Source organism: Tachypleus tridentatus, chromosome 2 (assembly GCF_004210375.1).
Source record: "Tachypleus tridentatus isolate NWPU-2018 chromosome 2, ASM421037v1, whole genome shotgun sequence".
Lineage (NCBI taxonomy): Eukaryota > Metazoa > Arthropoda > Merostomata > Xiphosura > Limulidae > Tachypleus > Tachypleus tridentatus.
In genome coordinates, this window is record NC_134826.1 from 27,849,021 (window position 1) to 27,872,246 (window position 23,226).

Here is a 23,226-nt window from a genome sequence, read left to right on the forward strand (position 1 = left end):
GCTAAGAGCTACTGTACAACATAAGACAAATCTACATTTTTATTCTTTGTGTTACATTTTGAAATAAATTAGTTTGGGAAAACTGGACCCATTGGCTAATCTCAGCTGTTTTATCCTTTAACATTAAGTAAAAGTATTAATAAATAAATTAAAAAAAATTAAAACCAGCCTTTATCTATATATTTATCATGCTTTCTCTGAAACTTGCTTAAATTTATTGCCTCCATAACATTCAAAACAACCCATTCCAAAAGCCAACCACCTAAAGTAAAAACAATCTGTCTTAGCTGAAGACAACTAGTCCTACTATTCCCACTGTTTATATGAAAAAAGATGATGCATCAACAGTATCAATTCCATTTACAATCTTAAACGCCTCAGTCAGATCCATTCTAACTTCTTTCATCAAAAGAAAACAACTTGATTTTAATTTCTCCTAATCCAAGGAACCATTCTAGCAACTCTTCTCTAAGCCCTTTCAAACAACACAATGTCTTTTCTACATTAAGAAGCCCAAGACTAAACACAATATTCCAAACGTGGCCTATACAAAGAAGTTATAATCTCTTTAGACTTGTATTTAATATTTCTGTACATACAACCTAAAATCCTATTTTAACAGTACAGTTTGGATGGCTTTAGAGACTAATCGACTATTACACAAAGATCTCTTTCTTTTAAGACACTATCAGGATTATTCCCATCCAAATTATACATTTTCAAATTATAACCCACATGCATAAACTTGTATTTATTATAATAAAAAACCCATCTGCAATTTATCTGTTCAACTCAGATCTAAACATTTTTGGAAATAAGTAGCATCCTCTTTACAGAAAGGAACACTAAATACCATATTACAATCTACAAATTTAAGTAATGTATTGATCATGCTTTCATCTATGTCAATGATGTAAATCAAAAAGGGTAAAGGTCATAAGACTGAGCCCTAAGGTACCCCACTTGTTGTGTTAACACTAATCCAGTTTGACTGAATTCTGTTTGTAACAATCTTCTGCCTTCTTTCATCCAGCCACTCTTATATCCAATTTATTAACTTATCCCACACACTTGGAGATAATTATTTTACAGATCTTTCATGTGGCATCTTGTTGAATGCTTTCTGAAAATCCAGATACACTAAATCTACACACTTATCCTCATATACATAAGCAGTACCTTTCTCAAAAAATGTCAAAAGATTTGAAAGCCAAGATATTCCCTTAGTAAAACAACATTGAATGTCCAATAACATTTTAAGCTGTTAAGTGAATTTGCAAATCATTATTCATCAGTCTTTCCAAAACTTTTCTCATATCTGATGTAAAAATAAGGCTTATAAACACTGGGACAATTATTATCATCTCCCTCGAAAAGAGGAGTTATATTAATTAACTTCCAGTTCTGTAGTACCTGCCCAATATTCAAGGACTGGCAAAAGAGTAGCAAGTGGCTCACATATCCAATTTTTAACCTTCTTCAAAACCCTTGGGGAAATAATATCTGGCCTAGAAGCCTTATTATTCTTTAAAATTCCTAATTTTTTCTTAACCAATTCAGAATTAATTCAGTCACCTTGTTTAATCTTATTTCCACCTGTCAACTGTTCAAGACTTTGAATACTGCTTGAATCCTCATTAGTAAAACCAAAGAAAAAGCAAAATTTAATAACCAGGCCATCTTATAATCATAATATACAAGCCTTCAAGGGTCCTACTCCCAGCCTAACATTTTGTTTACCCTTAATAAATTTAAAGAAATCCTTACTGCAAATTTTTACACTTTCAGACAACCTTTCCTCATACATCCTCTTTAAGTGTCCTAATTTCCTCTTTCACCAACTTTCTTGATCTGCTATAATTTCCTAAGTTTCCTATCATACCTGTCAACTTAAATTTCTCCAATTTGTGATATTTTGATTCAATTTTATTTCTCACACTCTTTGAGAGCCAGCTCAGTTTTTTAGTTGCAACTGCCTTTTCTTTCCATAAGAAATGTTTAACTCAAATACTTAAAAAGTTATCTTTAAAAATATTTCTATTTCTGATCAGTGTCTCCAAATAATTCAGCTACCAAATTCACAACATATAATTGTTTTTTTCAAAATTTGTAACCAAAACAACATTATTCCTTATCTTCATATACAGCAAAACATTAAACATAAAGCAATGACCACTTGAACTCAGTTGTTTCCCAATTTCTATCCTTTCAATCACTTTTATTTGTAGTTAACAATAAATCTGAAATAGTGTTGTTTCCAGTATGTTCCTTGACTTATTGGATGAAAAAAGCCATCTTGAACAATTTAACCTTTCTTTCTAATAATTTGATTCTAACATTTCCCAATCTATCTGTATGTAATTAAATTTACCCATAATTATGATTTCATAGAAATATGAAATCATAATTTCTTTGAAATGTTTTTCACTAATTTCATCAGTGTCATTTAGTGATCTGTTACAGTCACATTAAAGGCCTTATCCCTTTATATCCATTAAAGAAAAACCTAAATGGATTTAATCTACTTGTAATTATCTTTGATATCCTCATCTTCATCAAGATGTAGCTCACATTTTAATATGAAGTCACTCCTCCCCATCTTTAGTACTGTACTCCTGTATTTCAAAGAAATTTATGCCATCAAAATAATCTACACTTAACCGTGTTTCAATTATTCCAATTATATCAAAAGCTTTCATTTTTACTAATGCTCAAAAGACAAGACGTCTAGCATGATTACCATTCACCACATGTGGCAAAACATCTACTGGCCTGTCATGAATTGGTACTTTACTTCCACCACCTTTTTTTTCTTTTTTAATATAATTAAAACTATCAATAAATAACTGAAACATTATTGTGTATTTTTTACCCTTTCATATCTATAAACACAGCTAAGTTTTTGTCTTGTGGCAAAAATGTTATAACATTCTCTGCAAGTATAAAAAACTGTTGGACACCACTGCTCTTAAGTCACATATTTTATGTCTTATACATGTAGCATTTCAATAGTAACACCTAAGCCTAACCTTATAACTACTTCTCTATTCATTTCTTATGCTAAACTTTTCTCAACTTCTGTCTAGTCCTAGTTTAAACCTTCCCTTAAAGCTGACTTAATATCCCCAGCAAACAAACCAGAACATATCATATTTAAGATATTCCTCAAAAGCCAAAGGGGTGTCTTCTTTACACTACAAGGTGTTGAATATTATAAAGTTCAATCCAGAAGCTTCCAAAGAGGGTGGTTTTGGATACATCTTTTTGAGACAAAGTTTTCTTTTGTTAATTGATAAATTTTAAAGTAAAATACATCATCCTCAAGTCTCCATCCTAGCTAGTATTAATGTCTACCCTTTGGGAATAAATTCAGAATAGATCAATAAACAACATTCTCAGCATCTTTAATTAAGCAACTGCCAAACCTAGATTTTTAGTTGCTGAAAGAGAAGCATTACAATAAATTTCTCAAATTTATGAAGTAGTATATTGTCTGGTTCATTTCAAGCTCACTTTAATTTTCTTATTTCAGAAAGTAAATCATATTTATATTGTTTTTTGTCACCACAGATAAAACTGATATTCATGTAATTTTCTTGTACAAGTTCAAGCTTGGTCACAGTGATAGCAGCTCGTAATATTAATCATTAATTTGGTGATGGCACAGATAAAGAGTGCACAGCTCAGTGTTGGTTCAGGAGATTTTGCTCTGGTGATACATGCCTTGAAAATGATTTTCACAGTTGCCCTCAGACAGCCATTAATGAGAAAGAATTGAAGGTCTCAGTTTAATTGGATACTTGCTAAATTGTGAGAGAACTTGCCAACAACTTTACTGTTCATTATTCAGCAGTTCCTCAAGAGCTTGAAGCAATTGGTGAGGTGAAAAAGCTCAAAAAATGTGTACCTCAAGAACTGACTGAAAACCATCAAACAAGACAAGATGAAATTTGTTACTCACTCATAACTTATAATAAAAACCACCAGTTTCTTCATACAATTGTTATCTGTGATGAAAAATGGATTCTTTACAACAATCAACAATAATCCAAATATGTTGCTTGACTATGAAGAAGCAACAAAACCAGCTCTTCACTCTAAGAAGCTTATGTTTTTGGTGATTGTCAGCAGGTGTGATCCATCATTTATTCTTAAACCCAAGAGAAACAATCACAGCAGAGAAATATCATTGTGAACTTAAAATTATGCATAAAAAATTCTCACAAAAACATCCAGCAACAGTGAATCACAGTAGATCCATACTGCTTCACGACAATGCTTGACTTCATGTCTCACTCATTACTGTCCAAAAATTTAACAAACTTCAGTATGAAACTTTACATCATCCACTATATTTACCAAATCTTTTGCTTACAATTATCACTTTTATCAAGGAAAAAAAATTTGCAAACCAAAGGACAATTGAAAGTGTCTGTCATACAAGTCCATGGTAAACGAGTTTAGGATCACTCTTATGTTCAGTCTGGGATAAAAACTGTACTAGTTATGCAATTTCAATGTAACAATTACAGCATCAGCATCTACAATGTGAATAAACAAATAAAAATAGTACTATAAACAAAATTTAAAGGCCAGAAACAAGCAGCCTCAACTGATATTTTTCTTTTACAAGACCTGGTTCCAATACCAAACTGATTGAAAGAATGAGTTTGTTGTGCAATCCTACAGGTAATTTTAGAAAGTTAGGTATTTTTGTGATAGTAAATACAGATAATCACCAAAATGGGTTGACAGATATATTGCACACACTTAGGTTTAATGATGATAAACCACTTTGAAACAAAATTTATATGTGGTTTGAATGGACAGTGAAGAAAACCTGTAACCTGCAATCTTTTATTCTTTACCTTTTCAAGCCATTTTACACATACTTTTTTTCTTAACCCTTTCACAACAGGCTCAGTATAATATACACAAGTTCATCTACACATTTGCACATTAAGTATTTGCACTATAACTTTTGACACCGCAAGTGTATCTTCACAAAATTCAAGACTTTTAGTAAAGATTAGAAGTATTTTGTGCACAAAAAATCTGATCTTTTAAAGAAATATTTTTCTTAAAAATTTGCTCGTAAAAAGAATCTTTTTCATTGCTAGTCTGAATGTAAAGTGATTTCATGTTATGATTAAATAAACAATTCTTTATCTCAAAAATCTCAAATATATGTATAATCTCAAAAAATGTCCTAAATACATTTCAACTTTTTGTTTTCAGCAAGTCTTTATACTTTGTTATTTTCTACACCCTAACTATGTAAGGTCAATTGACCAACCTCGTAACCATCATAAAAAATTAGGAAATAAATATAAATTATGCTTTTTTTCATACCAGAATGATTACATATTACAATATGAAAATACAAATGTTTAGTGTAAGTAGCTAAAGTCTCATAGTGCTATATATGAACATATATATTTATTATTTTTATTATATTGACCTTCCAGTTATGCCTACCTAGCATTACATAGTTTGCATTGGTGCATTGCATGTGCTCTCAGGTCACAATATCCAGCAATATAAAAATAACCTTTAGTTTTCCCTGTCTTGCTTGTGATAACTGGACTAGTATTTTATAATATACAGTCACATTTCAATTATTATACATTATATAAACATAAACTTTTTTCTTAAAATGTAAAGCAATAAATCAAAAAGTAAAGCAAACAATTATCTCTTTTTGCTATGACCTTTGTACTTGATTACTGTTGGACATAGGTTGTTTAGCCTTTTAAAATTTCATCCATAGAAGATATCAAACAATTTTTTTTATAAGTTATACATAAACAGTTGAATAATCACAAAATCATAAATAACTATGCTGATACTGTAGAATTCCACTATAATTTATTAACCTTAGTAACTAAGATTTTTTTTGTTTAATTTAATAAAATATGAAACTTTGAGCAAACTAGAGACACAACTTATCTCCCTTGAAAACATGTATCAAAAGAATGTGAAAGCCTTTTCAAAAATTAAAATGGTGGGGGAACCACTCTGGGGACATTCTGAGCTGTTAATTGGTTATTCCAAACTGTAGTAAGAGTATAAAAGGGACTGTTTCAAAAAGTGGAAAGAGATGAATGGGGCCACTGTGTTTGATTCAGTAGATAAGCCACATTTCAGCAAAATAAAAAAAAAAGGTTCTTATTTTATATTCTAGCTTGTGAATATTAGAAATTGTAGTTCCTAATTTGTACAAAATTATAGACTTAGTATTTTGACATCACAAACATCTAATTGTAAACAGTGCTGCATTCAACAACTGCATAACTCACTAAAATCTATATTTAAATGTCTTTTAATATTTACTTTTAAATTAAGAAAATAACTTGTACATAATATTAAGGTTTGAATTATAATCTATAATTTGCTTCTAAACTTTTTGACATAAATTTATAAAATAGTAGTTTGATAAAATTTTTAATGCAACTAAATAAATGCGATGACATGGCATGTGAACTCTGATCTATTGTAAAAGGGTTAAACTTATACATAGAAGACATGAGTGGAAACAATGCAAGAATGTTAAACCAAAAATGAGGATTCTAAGTGTAAATAAAAAAAACAAACAAAATACAAACTAGAAAAATTCATTTTTTAAGTACTGTGAATAAATACAAAACTAAAAAAAAACATCAAAATTAAGAAAACTACACAAATAAGAAATTATGCATACAAACAAACTTAAAAAATAACTTCTAAATGAATAAAACAATGATGATAATAATATTCATGTAAAAATCAAACTCCAAAAAATCACAAACATACTTTTAAAAAATTTACCTCTGATTCTCCGAATCTTGCAAGTTATTTGACTTAACATAATTTGTTAAAGTCTTTCTGATATCAGTAGCAGCTATAGCAGATCCTTTACTGAAATGGAAGAGAAAAATCAAGTGTTTTTCACTTAATGTAATATTTTCATATCAATAACTTAAAAAAATCAAATTAGTTTACTACAAAAACTTTACAATTATAAAATCAACTGCTAAAAAGGGATTCAAGTAAATGATGAACTGAAGGTAATAACACTACATCTCATGTTGTATACATCACTTGAAATAAATGTTTCACTATGATTGATAAATTAACTGTCTTCTCTATGAACTGGTAACCCATCTATTAAATTGAAATGAAGTCCCATTTTGTTTTGTTTTTTAAACAGATTAGAAAGATTGTGTGTGTGAACACTTGTGTAAAAGCAAGGTTCTTTGCTGATGTTACAAATGTAAAATTTGCTGTACCAGTAAAAAAAATATGCCACAAATATTGATATAGTCTAACACCTTTATCATGGCTCCAAGTGAGAAATAACTAAATAATTTTGTTATGCAATACTGGATCAAGGCATATTATATACACCCAAAGGCTGAGCCAAAAAAATTGGTAAAAGGAACCACTTTGTAAGTAATACTTTCTCCAGAGATGAAAGTTGATTTCTGCAAAATGATAATCTTGTGAAATGATAGAATTAGTACTTTTCCAAAGGACTAAATTTATTTCCTACAAAAAGATGGTATGCTACACCTACCTGTTGAGAAGGATAACAATTGTACTTCTGTCTAAATGCATGAAGACCAAAAAAAGTATAGAAAACTTATACAAAGGTTTTGAGCTATCCACATTATTAAAACATGTTCTTGTAAGTTCTGCTGAAGGATAAAATACAATATACCATAACAGCTCTATCATGTGCATTATGAAATGTCTGCAAGTAATTAAAATTTGGGCTCAGAAATTTCAAAGGAATATGTTGGATAGTATTGTACCTGCAAAATTTTCAGTATGAAGTTAAGTTTCACTGGTTATGCTCTTTAAAGTTCATATCAATTGGTATAGAAAGCGACTATCACCAAAATTCCAAATAACATAAGGATTTGATCATTAGGGGAGGTCTTGAAATGGAGAACCCTTTGTATGAGGAATACCAAACCACAAACTGTAGTGGTGAAAGTTGTAGTACTCTTCATCAGATTATAATTTATCTCAAACAATGACAATTGGAAAGGATATTTTAGTTCCTGAACAATACATGAAAAATAATAAACTTATCTACTCCCATAAAAGAATATATAAACTGGATGATAAGTTTAATCTGACTGGTTAAGGTAGAAGTTAAGTCACAATAAGAAAGGAGTCAAGGTCTTAATGAACATCTAAAGAAACTGAAAGAAACATAAAAACCAATCATCCTTCCAAGCAGTCGAATTCTTGGGGAATCAGATACAATCAGAACAAACCTGTTTTTGTGATGAATAGTTAGGGATGAGACAAACATATAAGCAATGTCTCCAACGAGAAAAAGATGGTATAGGGAACAGGCAGCCAAACTTTCTAATGGAAGACATACAGGAGATCTGAGAATTAAAATAAAGTCCCACTCAAGAAAAATAGGCATCAGCTGAGGAAGATGAGATTTAGAAATGCTCTAAACAGATTCCTAAGAACTAGAGAAATAAAAGAGAATGACCATGGAGAACACATAACCTTTGACAAATTTGCACTGTTGTAGAACATTGTAGAAATGTAGATAACCATCAAAATGTCTGGTAAACAAAGGAAGTAAAATGCTGAACTGTTTCAGACAACATGGAGAGAGAGAATAAAGAAAAAAAAAGAATTTACAAATCATCTACTTCTCATGATAAATTGCAAGGTCGGGTGGTTGAAAAAAGTCAACATAAAAATTGGTTACTCAAAAAGAAAAACCTGGCTATCTGAAACTATACTGGACAAAAGCCAAAGTGAAGATGCATGTGTGGAATCATTGTGGTGAAAGAAGGAATGCCAAAGATGAAGCAAAAGTGATCTCCAAGGTGGAAGAGCCAGATGCCCCAGGACTGTCACGAGTTAAAGGAATAAAACTCATGACTAAACTTGCTAAAGAGGACAATGAGAAAATCACAGCAAGAGGTGACAAATCACAAACAGCAAACTGGGAAGAAGATGGAGAAATGATAGGCACACTTTAAGATGGTGGACCAATACAAACTCAGAAAGAATACCACCAGGATCATGGATTCTGACATTGGTGATAAAAAATGAAAGGCTGCAAAGAGAGGAGCTGCAAATGCATCAATATGAGAACTCCTAAAGTAGAGACAAACCCATTGACAGATCATGAGATAACAAAGATCACTATCGGAAGAATTTGGTCTATATTAATTAATAACCTAACATCTAATTGCAACAACCCCTACAATCTTGTATCTGTTTACACTATCATCCCTAAGACATGCCCAGCAATGGTCAATTGCCAATTCTCTTTGTTAACCTGAAGATGACCAAGGAAGGTTGAAATGTTGTTCTCTGCTTTAATAGTAAAAGTGTTAATACCCATACCAGCTGTCTTGAGAATACTCTCTGATAAGTTGTTTGGACTCCAAATGACAGAAGATAGTAATAGTCCTAAATCTACAAGTTCCCCACAGAAACTTGTCTATGCTATTTCTGATCTAGTCTAATGGAGCTTCAGGTAAGGTTTAATACTGTATAGAAAGAGAAAAGTGAAGTAGATTTGAAACTGCTTATAATGTAATTTTTTAAAGCTATCTTAAAAGAACTATTAATATGGTTATACAGATTATGATTCAGAGAATTTCTCAACTTAATTGGTAACTTAACCCATGTTTTACTTGTGTTATTTAATGTAATAGAAAGGCTTGTTAAACATTTAGACTTCCAAAGACTTCACATGTAAATGCCCTTGAAATGGTGCCTTGTATGCAGTATATTATTGCCATTATGAAAGTAGGATTTGGGTTTTATCTGCACGAGTATGCAGATAAGGAGATTAAGGAGATTATTGTTTCTTAGTCCAAATCTCTGGACAGGCCTCATTTAGAGTACTGTATTCAGTCTTGGATTCCTTACTTTAACAAGAACATCAAACTGTAGAAATTCATCAAAGACTACCGAGACAATTCCTGATATTGAGACAGCTGATACAAGGTCAAGTTAAGGTTCTTAAAACTATTTTTTTCTTGACAAAAAAATTAGAGGGGATCTGACTAGAGTGTTAAAAATATAAATGGGATAGAGGACCAATGATTTTTTTTTACTGTTTTATTCCAAGAATGGTAGGAATAAGAGGAACAGACTTAAGACTTGGTAGGATAGAGACAGTCTGTAGTTTTGGAACAGATTACATTTAAACATAGTAGACATACAAGGTTGGGACAGTTCAACCGAGGGCTTGATGAGACTTTGGAAGTTAGGGCTTGATAAAAGCAGAAAGGCATTTGTTGATATGAACAAGACAGCCACAACAGGTGAAGTAGCTGACTGTAGTCCCTCATATGTTATATTTTTTGCTGAGTGAACAAAGATACATTTACAAGTATATCACTAAGATTTTATTTTTTTCTATCACAATAACAAAAAAAAATTTAGTATGATATACCAAAATTCAAAATAGAACTGAAATACCAAATATTTTCATTTTAAATTTATTTTTAAAAATTCACAAGGTGTAGAAACACATTAAACACCATATTAAAATAAGAAGATTGAGAATTAGAATAACTGCAAAAATAATTAAAATAAAACGTAGAGAAATGAAAAACCAAACCTTACCTTGGGATTTTCAAAAGCATAATTTACTTTTACTTTATTTTGGTCCATTCACAGGTTCAACAATGTAAACTATTTGCACTTTGGAAATTTCACCTAAACAAATATTTACATGAACAAATTTATCAGGAAAATTTGTCCACACACACACAGAACTAAAGACTCACTTTTAACAAATAATGCACCTTACCTGTAATTTTGAGATTTAAACAAAGGCAACACTGCCACTGTTACAGTATGCACTTCTCTGATACTGGGCAGATGATTTTCAACTTTGTTTGAGCACCCCATGGCATCACAATGAAAGTTCTTTAGCTGCATTTCAAAAACAGGATTTGGTTTGAAACAGGTTAACTCCTCATGTTCTACGTTTATAGATACTATGTTTTCAACACCTTTGGACATTTCTTTAACAATGATGACCCCAATTTTTTCCATTTCCTTAAGGAATGTCGATAATTTTTTGAAACTACTTTTTTTTATATCAATCTGACAACCAGGTGGACATGCAGCAATAACATAAGCTCTATAAAATATGCTAGTCAGAATAGGTAATTTTATTTTCTTGCCTAAAGTTTTCAATGCTGTGAAAAAGCATTCTTTAAGAAGACAGTCTATTTCTTCTGTAACAGATTTATTTGAGGTATCTTGTTGTTCTTCAATATTAATATTTTCTGAAAGATTTTCACATGTTGGATCATCTTCTTGAACAATAGTTAAATCTTCAAAACCTTCTAGCATTGCAAAGTCTTGTGACTTTTGTGAAGTTTGAGGATTTTCAGGATACTCACATTTCTTTGTTTCATGTTGTTCAGGACAATTATCTCTGTCTACTACATTGTTAGAAGACATTTCATCATGATTAATATCACAAGCATAAAATTCATCATTTTGACAATCAGTAGAATCTTCTGTTTCTTCCAAAAGAGGTGGTTCACTTCTGTTTCCACGTGACCATAACAAGTCAGTATGAAGATGATAAATTCGAACTGCTTTCCCTTTGGCATCATCTGATACTAGTTCATCACCTGATACGACACAGGTTCCAACTGCAATGGGTGTCTTGTTACCATGAAGTGTTACTGCACAGATGTCATTCTCTTTTAAGGATCTTAAAGTTGAGAGATGTTTACTTGTTCTCCTCACAAGCCCTGGCAACATGAGATCAGCTCCTCCCAGTAACTTTTCGAACACAGGTGCCCATGTAGTCACAGATGAAAGTAAATTGGGAAACTTCCATAAAGTGTAAACTGTGGGGAAAACCCTGTCTTCTAACTCAAATAAAATGGGAGTTGCTCCACAAAAATAGATAAATACATGATTTCCACTGTGTGTCATAACTTTCATCTTAATTATTTCTTCTTTCTTTGGAACAAGAATGTTAACATCTTCAGGAGAAATATGTAGAAATTGATTTTCAACTACTGAACGGAGCTTTTTCCTAAAAGAAAATAAATAAAGTTTATATAAAAAAAAAACAAATTCCACAGCAAACCAACTGTTGAAAGGTCTACTTTAAAAATGAATAGAAAATAATTAAAAGTCCACTGAGATAAACGATAATCAAAATACCACTTGTGAAATGTACAATTTCTTTAATGGCCTAACTCTTCATCAAACAAAGCTATCTACATGAGTACCTAGCAAAGACCATAGACTGCACAGAGTTATTAGTTAAGTACCCTAGTTCTTAAAGATAATTTTGGCCATTATCTCAACAATATTTCACAAGATTCAGACAGCCTAGGCTTCTTAAAACCACATACTAAATTCACAGGACAGAATAATCATTATCATAAAATAGTAAAACATAAAATTATACTTAAAATAAAAAATAAAATGAGCTATATTAAATATTCTAACCAACAGTGTGTATCTGCACTGTGAAAATATTTCTATTTTAATACAAATTTAATAAAAGTACTAAACACAGTAGCAAACTGTGGTCAATGTCTCACTTTGTAATGGCAATATATAAGAATCACAGAATTCTTCTATAAATTATAAAAATCTATAATAAACTTAGTTCAAAAGACAAATGTAAAATATCCTTCTTGATGATGAGAAACCCACTTGAAATAAAAATGTATCTCAAAATGGCTGGTATGGGTATTAACACTTTTACTAATAAGGAGAGAACAATGTTTTGATCTTAACCTGAAGATGACCAAGGAAGGTCGAAACCTTCTCTCCTTATCAGTAAGTGTTAATACCCATACTAGCCATTCTGAGATAAAACTGTAAAATGTGCATTAAAAGAGCATGTACAAAGCTAAATTATTCTTTACCTGAGATACAATTTTACATTTATGAGATACTTCCTTGCAAATACATGAATTGAACATGAAGTCTGACCACAATTAGAAGATAAAAGAGAATCACGTTTTTAATTGTTCAGTGACTTTATTAATATTAGGCTTGCACCTATATTTTACAACAATATCACTTGGGTTACGGTTATAATAATTTGAAAGCATCAGATTATACAATTCAAATTTGAAATCCTTCCAGTTTTGTCTCTTCTTAACAAATTTAAATGTTTATTGTTATTCATTCCCCACTACTTTGTTCTTTGCCACTCTGTCTATTCTCTATTCATCATCATTCCTTAATGCTAGAGCTGGGAGATTATTGGTATTTCCTACTCATTTAACTGGCATCTCTCATTACTTTATTAATAGATGCCAGACAGCTGCTTTCTTCTCTAATAAAAAAATTCTAAATCAGTAACAGTGCCAAATAGCCTTATTAGCTTTGTCATAACAAAGACAGGGCAAACATGTTTGGTGGCAATAGGAAATGAAACAATACTCTAGAAACACAACACTACTTGGTGCAATAGGTGCACCAAGTACCCTAAATTTTTAAAAGCAATCCTACCCTGATTTATTCAATCCAATAATCAACAAGGATGAGCAAGATCTACTTTTGCATTACTTATGGTAGTCCATGAGTGGCAGTTTAGCATATTACAGTAATACCACCCAGTCAGCCTCTAGGTAGTCTTATGAAACAACTCGTTTCTACAGAGCCTGTTGCGACCCAAATAAAGTACCTTGAGTTAATGGTTGCTATTGTAGAATTGGTTTGATAAAAGCACAACTGCCACAGAGTAGGATCTTGTAAAAAAGTGATAGTTGTTAGCATAGTTGTAAAAGGGAGACAAAAATCCTCAGATAAAAATAATGTTAGATCATGCAAATAATGTGAGATAAAGGTATTGGAGGTCCACATACCAGTTCACACAGTATTCTTCAGCAGGCAATTCAAGGAAGCTGTTAAAGACACGAAAATGTGACAAATCTGATAACATGCAACTTTCAGAGCATTCCACACATTCAAAGAAAGACCAAAATAAATTAAATGGATCAACTTCATATCCACCTCATCAATGTAACAGTGGATAAATCCTTGGAAATGGAATGATCCCAATGAATGAACAGCTGTTTTTTAGGATCTCTAAAGGCATTAGTGTATGTGACAAAATCTTCAAGATCCTCACTGGATATAACAAACAAATGAAATCTGATAAGTCATGAAATCGAGTTATAGTGATCAGATGAATCATGAATTATTGAAAATAATTTATCCCCTTCTGTGGTTGGTAGTGTCTTTGTGAAAAAGAATCAGTTTGAGAAAATAGGCAGAATGATAATGTGTCCTTTGTGAAGTCAGCACAAACTACCCCGATTGGCAATGTCTGTAGGTCAGCAGTAACATAAAAAAAATCCTTCAGAGAAAGATAATGAGGATAAAGTCACAAATTATTGTTGAGAAAAAAGCATGTAATGCAACTTTAAAATACCAGTTAAGTAACTTGAAAGGTCATTTGGGATAAAGGACTCAAAGTGACTTGACGAAGCAGGAGAGTAATAGGGACTCAAATAATATTTGTTTTGATTATTGAATGGGAGTTGATAAAGCTGCCTTATAGAAGAGTGATTGTGGAATATGCAAAACCCTTGATAAAGAGCCATGTTAAAAATGAGTTATGTTTGGCACTTCTGACTGAAGTGGATTTAACCTTGTCTTAATACACAGTTACCAATAAGTGTGACATTTCTGTTGATAAATGTCCACTGAGAGATTAAGGAAAGTCTGAGATGTGCATAGCAACCTTAGAAATTAAATTTGATGCCATATGAACAACTGAATAACTTCCGTACCTGAAGCTTGAGCTTTTGGAGAGCCACATAAACAATGTCAGATCATGGTTAGCTTCACAGAGATGACCAAAGAGGAAGTGGAAGAAGTGGGCACTGCATAAACATAAACCAGGGTTTAACTACCAATCTAGTGCTAATGACAGGCCATGACAATTGGTTAGGACAAATTATAGTTAGCACTTTTGGTTACATATGAATTGGAGAGAAGGCCTTATGTTGTGATCCCATCCTATCCTAACTGAACTGGAAATATCTTGCAGTTCAGATAACTTGCTTTGACTGTGGCAGGAGGACGAGGTGATGTAAATGTTAGTATCAAACCACCGGTAGGATCCATAATCCCATCTTTATGGGTGAAGGTTCAGTGTACCATAGTAACGCCTTGGCTGGAGAAACCAGCAAGAATTTCCAACTCAGGAATGTTCTTTAAAACCCTCTCAACTATAACTTCTCTGAAAGAATTCAAAGTCACATTAGGAGTAACCTCAATGGGTATATCCCCAATGGCTTTTGATTTCAAGAGGAGTTTGGTATGCTGTGGTGAAAATATTTCCATCACAATGTTTCCAGAATGCAACTTCTTTACTGACTTTGGTGAACCAGCAAGTCCCTCTAATCCCTTCTGAATGAAAATGGAGACATCTGCCCCAAGAATTTCTCAAATAAGGAATGAAGAATCAGAAATCAAGGTGTAGAATCTGGCTGTCATGGTAACTGTACAACAGTCATCCATGTGTGGTCATTTTCCAATGATATGTTTTTTCTATTCTTTCATTTTTATTTATTTTGTTAGAAAGAGGGGTATCCACAACAAAGAAGCTACATTTCAGTACCCATTGTGGAGCCCTATGAAGGAATGCACTACAATGTCAAACAAGTACACTGCAGCAATGTCAGCACTATACCCAAACACCAGCATCAGATACAATATTCACAAAACCTGTTGAAAACATCCAACACTGGTACTTGGTTGACCCTAGCCCAAGTGGACCAGCTTATTGACCCTAGGGGGCCACCCCAAGGCTCTCCATCTATAGGAATTCAAGGCCAAAGTGGTGAGTTAGGGTTGGACCCCTCAACCACCAGGATCCTCTCCTCCCCTTTACTGGTCACCATGCATGGCAAACATATTGGGGATGTTTAGATCCCAGAGGAGGTAAATTGAAAGAATAGAACCTTCCCTGGAAGGTCCCCTCACCACATACAAGAATCCACACCAAGGGGTGACCTAGAGGGACAAGATGTTCTTGAAAAGTGACAATCCCCCAACAGAAAAAGAACCTCTCACACAGTAACAATAGGAGAAGCAAGAGTTAACATGACTAGACATTTCATGTCCCACAGATGAAAGGAGAAGGCTGAACCTGACTGAGTTGTTAATTGAAAGACTCCAAGGTGGGCCAAGTATTGAGTCTGAGTGAGGAATGACTTGAAAAACGTGACGAGCCAATCCAAAAGAGCAGGAAGACATTAACAAGTGGCATATGCACAAGATATGAGAAGAGAGAGAGTGGTTAAGGGTTCATAGGGTTAAGGTTATGAAAGATAAAAACACAAGGAGAAAATAGGGTACAAGTATTAAGCAGCCTCAGCCCAAATCTCTAAGAGGTCAAAAATTTCCCTGTAGAGTTCAAGGTAAAGAAAAGAAGCTAGACATAGGTCATGAAAGAAATAACAGAGAACATTTTTAGTACAGAGAAGAGTGTCACACAAGGAGATTCCAACAACAGAAGAACCAAATAAGCAGAGACTCCTGTATAAGGTATTGGAAAAAACCAAATGTAGATTCCCAGAGAAACAAATGAGATTACAGTGTAGTGCTTCAAATAGAAGTTGGAAAGAATAGTTAATATAGGAGGTAATTAAGAGATAAGTGAAAATGGGAAAATTTAGCAGGAGACAGTGATACTGGAAATCAGTTCCATACATGAATAGAAGGGACTTCAGGGATTAGAAACCAAAAACAGAAAAGAAATATGGTCATAAGTCATGGAAAAGAATGCTGAAATTGAGGAGAATAAGGCATTTGAAATTGGGAATTAAAATGAACCAGGAACATGTCCTAGATAGGTTGTTCAGTGTTTCTTGGTGCAGAGCAACTAGGCTACCTGTCCAAAAGAACTGGTACAAATGGCAGAAGTAAAAAAAATAAAAGATAAACAGAAAACAAGTGAGTATCAGAAATGTCACATGCTGGCAATTCAATCCCACACAAAATAAAATGATGGGTGAAAACCTCTGAACAATGCATAGCTTAACCTATACAACTTCCTTCACTCAAACCTTGTGGAAACTGAATAGCTAAACGACAACAAAGGTTTGCCCTGGAAAAGCTTGTTATAAAGTTGTTCACCCTAGTTCAACTGCCAACTTACAAGAAGTTGAGCCTAGATCACAGTACCATAGGCCATATACAAGATAGACATGGCTGTGACAGCACTAAAGTATATGGACTTAGCTCCAGTGTCAATATGCTCCTTCCCTAGAATATCCAGAAAAACTGAATAGTAACAGATGATAGTGAAAACCAAATGTCATATGCCATGATAAAGATCAACATTTAATAGTATACTGCCAAGAAAGTTACAAATATTAGACATTCATGTTACTGTGTACAGACTCTGGACTTGAGAAGTTCAGAAAGTACCTGTGCAAAGCCAAACCCCCAATTGAAGTACAGGGTCTGACACCTTCAAGGCAGAAAGCCTAGAAGAACCACAGACCTGAGACCCATAATTTGGCTTGAATCACATGAAGCACAACAGATCTTGAGCACTGAACATCCATCCATTCCCCAAGAGGTGAAAGAAAGTACACAGGAAATGTTAAGTGCACTTGTACACTTAACATGAAGTTGCTCAATATGAGAAATTAAAGGAAGCTTACAGTCAAAGATAAGTCCCAAGAACTTTGTCTCAGCCACCACAGAAAGAACATCACCACTAAGATGGAGCTCTGGATCAGGATGCAGAACCTGCTGGAGGCAGAAATTAATACAAACAATCTTACAAGTGAAACCATTTGCCCTAGTCCAGTCCAACAGAGTGAGAGCAGCCTGAAGCTACTACTCAGTAAACTTCATGTTCAACAACCCACAAGAAATGTGAAGTTGTCAATATAGAAGTTGTTTGCTATAATAGAAGAAAGTTGATCAGTGAAAGCACTGATCTTAATGCTGAAAAGTGTTACACTAATACAGAGCCCTGAGGGGCTCAAGGTTCCTGAGCAAATGATTGGGACAGTGTCAAACCTACATAGACTTCAAAACTCCAGCTGAGTAAAAGGTTACAATTTATTTGTTAGTGATTAAGTGCAAAGCTACACAATGGGCTATCTTTGCTCTGCCCACCACAGATACTGGAACCTGGTCTCTAGCAGCAAAAGTCCACAAACATTTTGCTGTGCTACTGGGAGGTGAAAAGTTACAAATAAAAGTTGGTAAATGGCCATGCAGCCTACAGGAAATCACATAAAATACAAAACCTCAATGTGGTGTCATCAGCCTTCTAAAGATAAAAAAATATAGAAACAAGATACTCTTACTTTACGAAAGCTTCCCTGATTGAGATTTTGGGACAAAACAGGTGGTCCACAGGTGCTGACAATAAAAAACACACTGGGTTGGCAAGAGGAGACTGTTTGATTCAAGGAATGAAACAAAGACACCCTCTCCAAAACCTTACAGACAGCTAGTCAAAGCAACTGAGCAATAATTAGAGAATCTTGGGGTCCTTCCCATGCTTTGATAAAGCTGAAAAGCAAAGACCACCATGGATAATTATACTGTGAGAAACATGTCAAGGTTTTGGGGATAGAATAAACAGCTGCTTGAATTACAGAGTCAGTCACTGCCTCCATACAGTCCTTAATATATGCGAGACTAATAGTAACAGGACCAAGTTCCAAGAGAGAAGTGAAAGATAATCAGTCAACCTGCTCCAACTTCCACTATAGCACATGGGTTAGGTGGTATTAGCCATAGCCAATACCCCTCAAAATGATCCCTGCCAAATGGGCCACTGTCAACCCTCTAAGAAAAGTAAAAAAAAAAAGAAGCAAAGGACAACAGATACATACACCAATAGCATTAAAGAAGGACTAGGTGTTTAAGTATAGGTAAATAAACCAGTATTGGAGAAAACGGTTGTGATCTGAAAGTATGTATTTATTGAGTCTATTAAAGCCTATGAAGAGGAAAAAGGGAGAAAGTAACTGTTCTCTAATGATCATCAATGTATGGTTGATCATCTCTCCTCAAGCAAAGTATACAGAACACACAATAATGGTAAAACCAATAAAGATAAAGACAGCTATAGCCTCCAGGGATGTATCAAGTGGCACACACAAGGTGGATATTTACGGGTCAACCAGCAGTGTCACATCTCCATGAACTCGACCATTGCATTGCACGTCATTCTGGTACAAGGAATAGAGCCAAATAGGCTGAAGGAATGATTCTTGCAAAGATAGATACACTGAATGATAGATAGTTATTTGAATTAGAATAAAAACTTTGTCAGTTCCACTGTATCAAAGTTACCATTTTTATTTAAAAGGAGAACTTGGCAGAGAACCCTTTCATTTGTGACCAAACATTTTTCCTTAGTAGAAAGAGGTCGATCAACCACCAAAGTCAACTGGACAGATCTCTGTCAGAAAGAGACTCCCAATGACTATAAGTATGACCAATAAAGGTTCTGCACCTTGGAGACAACAGATGTAAACTTTTTTACCTCTTGCATCCACACGCAGCAAAAAACTCTCAACATGGTGAGAGAAATGGAAGCATGGAAAGGTCTGTCTGCACTCCCATTATAATAATGGAATGGAGTGCAGCAACATATGTCCAAAACTTATAGGTTTTGGGACAAGAAATGTTGATGCAATGAGAATCCAGTTGACATTCATAGGCATCATGGTCTTTGCTACCAAAACAAGCAAATATAGAACTGTAACAAAATTCCTTAGAATGTTCAAACTACTGACAATGGAAACACCAGGGAAGGTTAGAAAATAAGGCATTACATTACAGTTTAAACATCCTGCCTTGACAGTGGTAGGTAGATATGACAATGTGAATGTCAATATAAGGTCATTGACAGGCAGCACAGTTTCTTCTTTACAGATGGAGATGTACTCCTACAGAAGAAATCTCTCACCACATAAAGAAATACATCACAAGGGGTCCTATGCATGGAAAATAGAAAAGCATCAAACAGTTCTCAGTATGCTGGTCAAATAGCAAGAAATGGAAAGAAATGAAAGACATATGAGAAATGGAAAGTAAAGAACAATCCTATGTAATCAAATCCCTAGAGATTCAGAGGAAGGAACACTGTCTTCAACAAATGTTGATGCAAAAACGGCATCAAAGAATCCATACCTAATACAATGAACTATTCCAGTAGTGTCTTCCACAGTCAATGAGCCTCTAGTATTAGTAGTGGTTGGCATCTTTCTGTCTTGTAAAACATTAGATATTTACACCTGTAAAAGTGGTGTTGACATTTCTGGATGTAAGTGAGTAATCCAGTTTAATAATTGGATGTTTGACACTCACATACAACTTTTGTACCCTCAAGTTGATTGTACAGCTTTTGAATTTTTTCAACACATTCTCTTCTCTTCTTACTTTAATCTTTCGTTCTCCTTTCTCAGGTTCAGCTCAATTGCTTGTTTCCAATACACTCTGGTTATCAGCAGTTTTTCCCCACATATCCAAATCAATATTCACAGACACTATGTCTTTCTTGTATGCAACTGCAAAATGAGATGGACTTGTATCTCGTAATTGATGTTTCCAATGTTGTTTCTACACTGGTGATGAAGTCAAGAGTATTCTTTCCAAAATACAAAATAAACTGGACAGTTGTGAAAATCCTGGAATCCCTGTGGATCGAAATCCCACTCTTGACTTGGCTGATTTGCTCCAAAGAAAAGTTTCATATGTTTGAAACTAGGTAAGCTACAGAAGATGTCAGAGCAAATGGGTAATATCTAACAGTCTCCTTACTCACACTTCACTCCTAGACTTCTAAGGCTAGAAGGTTTGATCCACCCTCTCATACCACAGTATATTTATACATGCCTCTAAGCAATATTTCCTCCACTGAAAAAAAAAAAATTTTGTTTGATTTCCTCCATGTGTGAAATTTTAAAAAGAACTGGCAACCTATGTCCAGAAATAACCAAGTGCAAAGGTCATAGCAAGAAGAAATGATCATTTCCTTTGCTTCTTGATTTATTTTTCAATATTTTAAGAAAAACAAGTTTACTAATTCATTTCTAAATAGTAATAATGTAAAATAATTGAAATGTGAATAAATATTACAAAATAATAGCTCACTGAAACAAAGCCAAGACAGGGCAGACTAACAGTCAGTTTTATATTACTGGATAGGCAACCAGAGTGCACATACACTGTTTCAATGCAAGTTACATACTTTTTAGGTAGGCATGACTGGAGGTTCAATATAATAAAAAATTATATATATATTCATATACAGCACTACAAGACTTAAGGTACTTAGATTAAACATTTGTATTTTCATGTTATAATATGTGGTCATTCTAGCACAAAAAAATAAAAACATAATTCATATTTACTTCCCTTTTTTTTTTTTTATGATGGTTACAACATTGGTCAATTTACCATATGTAGTTAGGGTATAGAAAATAATATAAAATATTAAGACTTATTTAAAACAAACTTTTAAAATGTATTTACATTTTAAGATATAACACAATTGATATTTGAAATTTTTGGGACAGATAATATATTTTTACTCATAACATGAAATCATTTTGCACTCACACTAGTAATGAAACACTATTTTCACAAACAAATCTTTAATAAAAATATTTAATTTAAGAATCTGATTTTTTGTATACTAAAAGCTTGTAATCTTCACTGAATGTCAACCAAATTTTGTGAAAATACACATGCTGTATCAAAAGTCATAGTGCAAATACTTTATGTGTGTAAATACGTAGACACACTTGTGTATCTTATAATGAGCCTACTGCAAAAGGGTTAAAACATCAATTTTTAAAATGTATATGTGCTAAAGTTACTGATACGAGAGAAATGTATTAGTACCTGGAAAGTCTACTTCTACTACTTTCACAAATACTGAATTTTTAATGTACTTGGCCTACTACAAACATCAACTATAACATAAATAAAGCTAATAGTGTCTTTTATGTGTGGGATTTTACACTTTTAAATCTGAATAATACCAAATAGCCAAGTCAGAGACCTGAATATGCTGCTGCTAATGATGGTTTAAATTTTCAGTTATAGCATTTTATAAAAGTAATATTTAATACCACAAATAAGTTACTGTAGCCTTAAACCTTTGACCTTTCTACTGAAAGCCCAGCAAGGTAAATGTTACTGCTTTATGAAAAGTACTGTCCATTATGTGCATGTTTTGCCAGCTACGTAATTACTTCTAATATTTAAGTGTTACGAGTTAAAATAATTTTGTCTGTCTGATGTACAACCTATTTGTATCAATTACAGATTTTTCATTCTTTCACTATTTCAGTCAGGAACATGGACAATAATTCTAATGAATAACATAATGTGGAGTTGTACTTTGTATTATTAGTGCTATATTATTATTAGTACTATGTTATCATCAAAGTATACTCATCAGTTCAGTGAAAACTTTGCAACTGAAATATCCAATGTAGAATAAACAATTAAAGTCTTAGTTCATGTACTGATAATGATGATATGGTAATAATTAATATGGTTAAGTGCCTAAAAATGTCAAAAGACCTGTTTCGATGGTGGTAATACTAACACCAAGTACTTATATAGGCCTACTAATAGTATTACTAACACTAATAACCACAATACTAGCTTCTCACTAACTATAACAAACTATAATTAATAATAACCTTTCCGAACCCTTGAGTAAAGAGTGAGACTTCACACTAAAAAGGTTTCAGAAACATTACAACCGCAATTTGATACGTAAATTACAACAATTTCTTTTATATACACTTATAAATAAAGTACAAGTGACTCAAATAAAACTGTAACTCAGTACACTTATTTTACGTATTAAAATATATTACGGATATAACCGTCAGATGGACTATGAGCTAATAAAGGTGAAATATATATGTAATGTATTACATTGTATTATGGGCACTGATTTCAATTTATTGAAAAGCTCAAATATTTACACACATTTTCTAATATACTTTGAAGAACTAATTTGTTTTTCTTATAGCAAAGCCACATCAGGCTAGCTGCTGAGCCCACCGAGGGGGAATCGAACCACTGATTTTAACGTTGTAAATCTGTGGACTTACCGCTGTACAAGCGAAGGGGAGCTTAAAGAAATAAAAAATATTATATATAGTTTTAAAATATTTGAACGGTATTTCCCAAGTTCGATATTTCAAACTGTATATACTGCTGGCCAAAATCTTAAGACCAATGAACATA

The 23,226-nt window shown here is 33.2% G+C and overlaps 1 protein-coding gene across 1 annotated transcript in view; it reads right to left on the reverse strand.

Annotated features, from left to right (window-relative positions):
- eIF2D (eukaryotic translation initiation factor 2D) overlaps positions 1-22,845 on the reverse strand; it is a 50,830-nt gene extending 27,985 nt beyond the window's left edge. Inside the window, exons 1-3 of the mRNA XM_076481520.1 lie at positions 22,671-22,845; positions 10,787-12,037; positions 6,808-6,897 (exon numbers count right to left, since the gene is read on the reverse strand). Of these exons, the coding sequence (XP_076337635.1) occupies positions 6,808-6,897; positions 10,787-11,943 (1,247 nt within the window). The 5' untranslated portion in view covers positions 11,944-12,037; positions 22,671-22,845. The remainder of the gene's footprint in view (positions 1-6,807; positions 6,898-10,786; positions 12,038-22,670) is intronic.
- Positions 22,846-23,226: the final 381 nt, after the last annotated feature.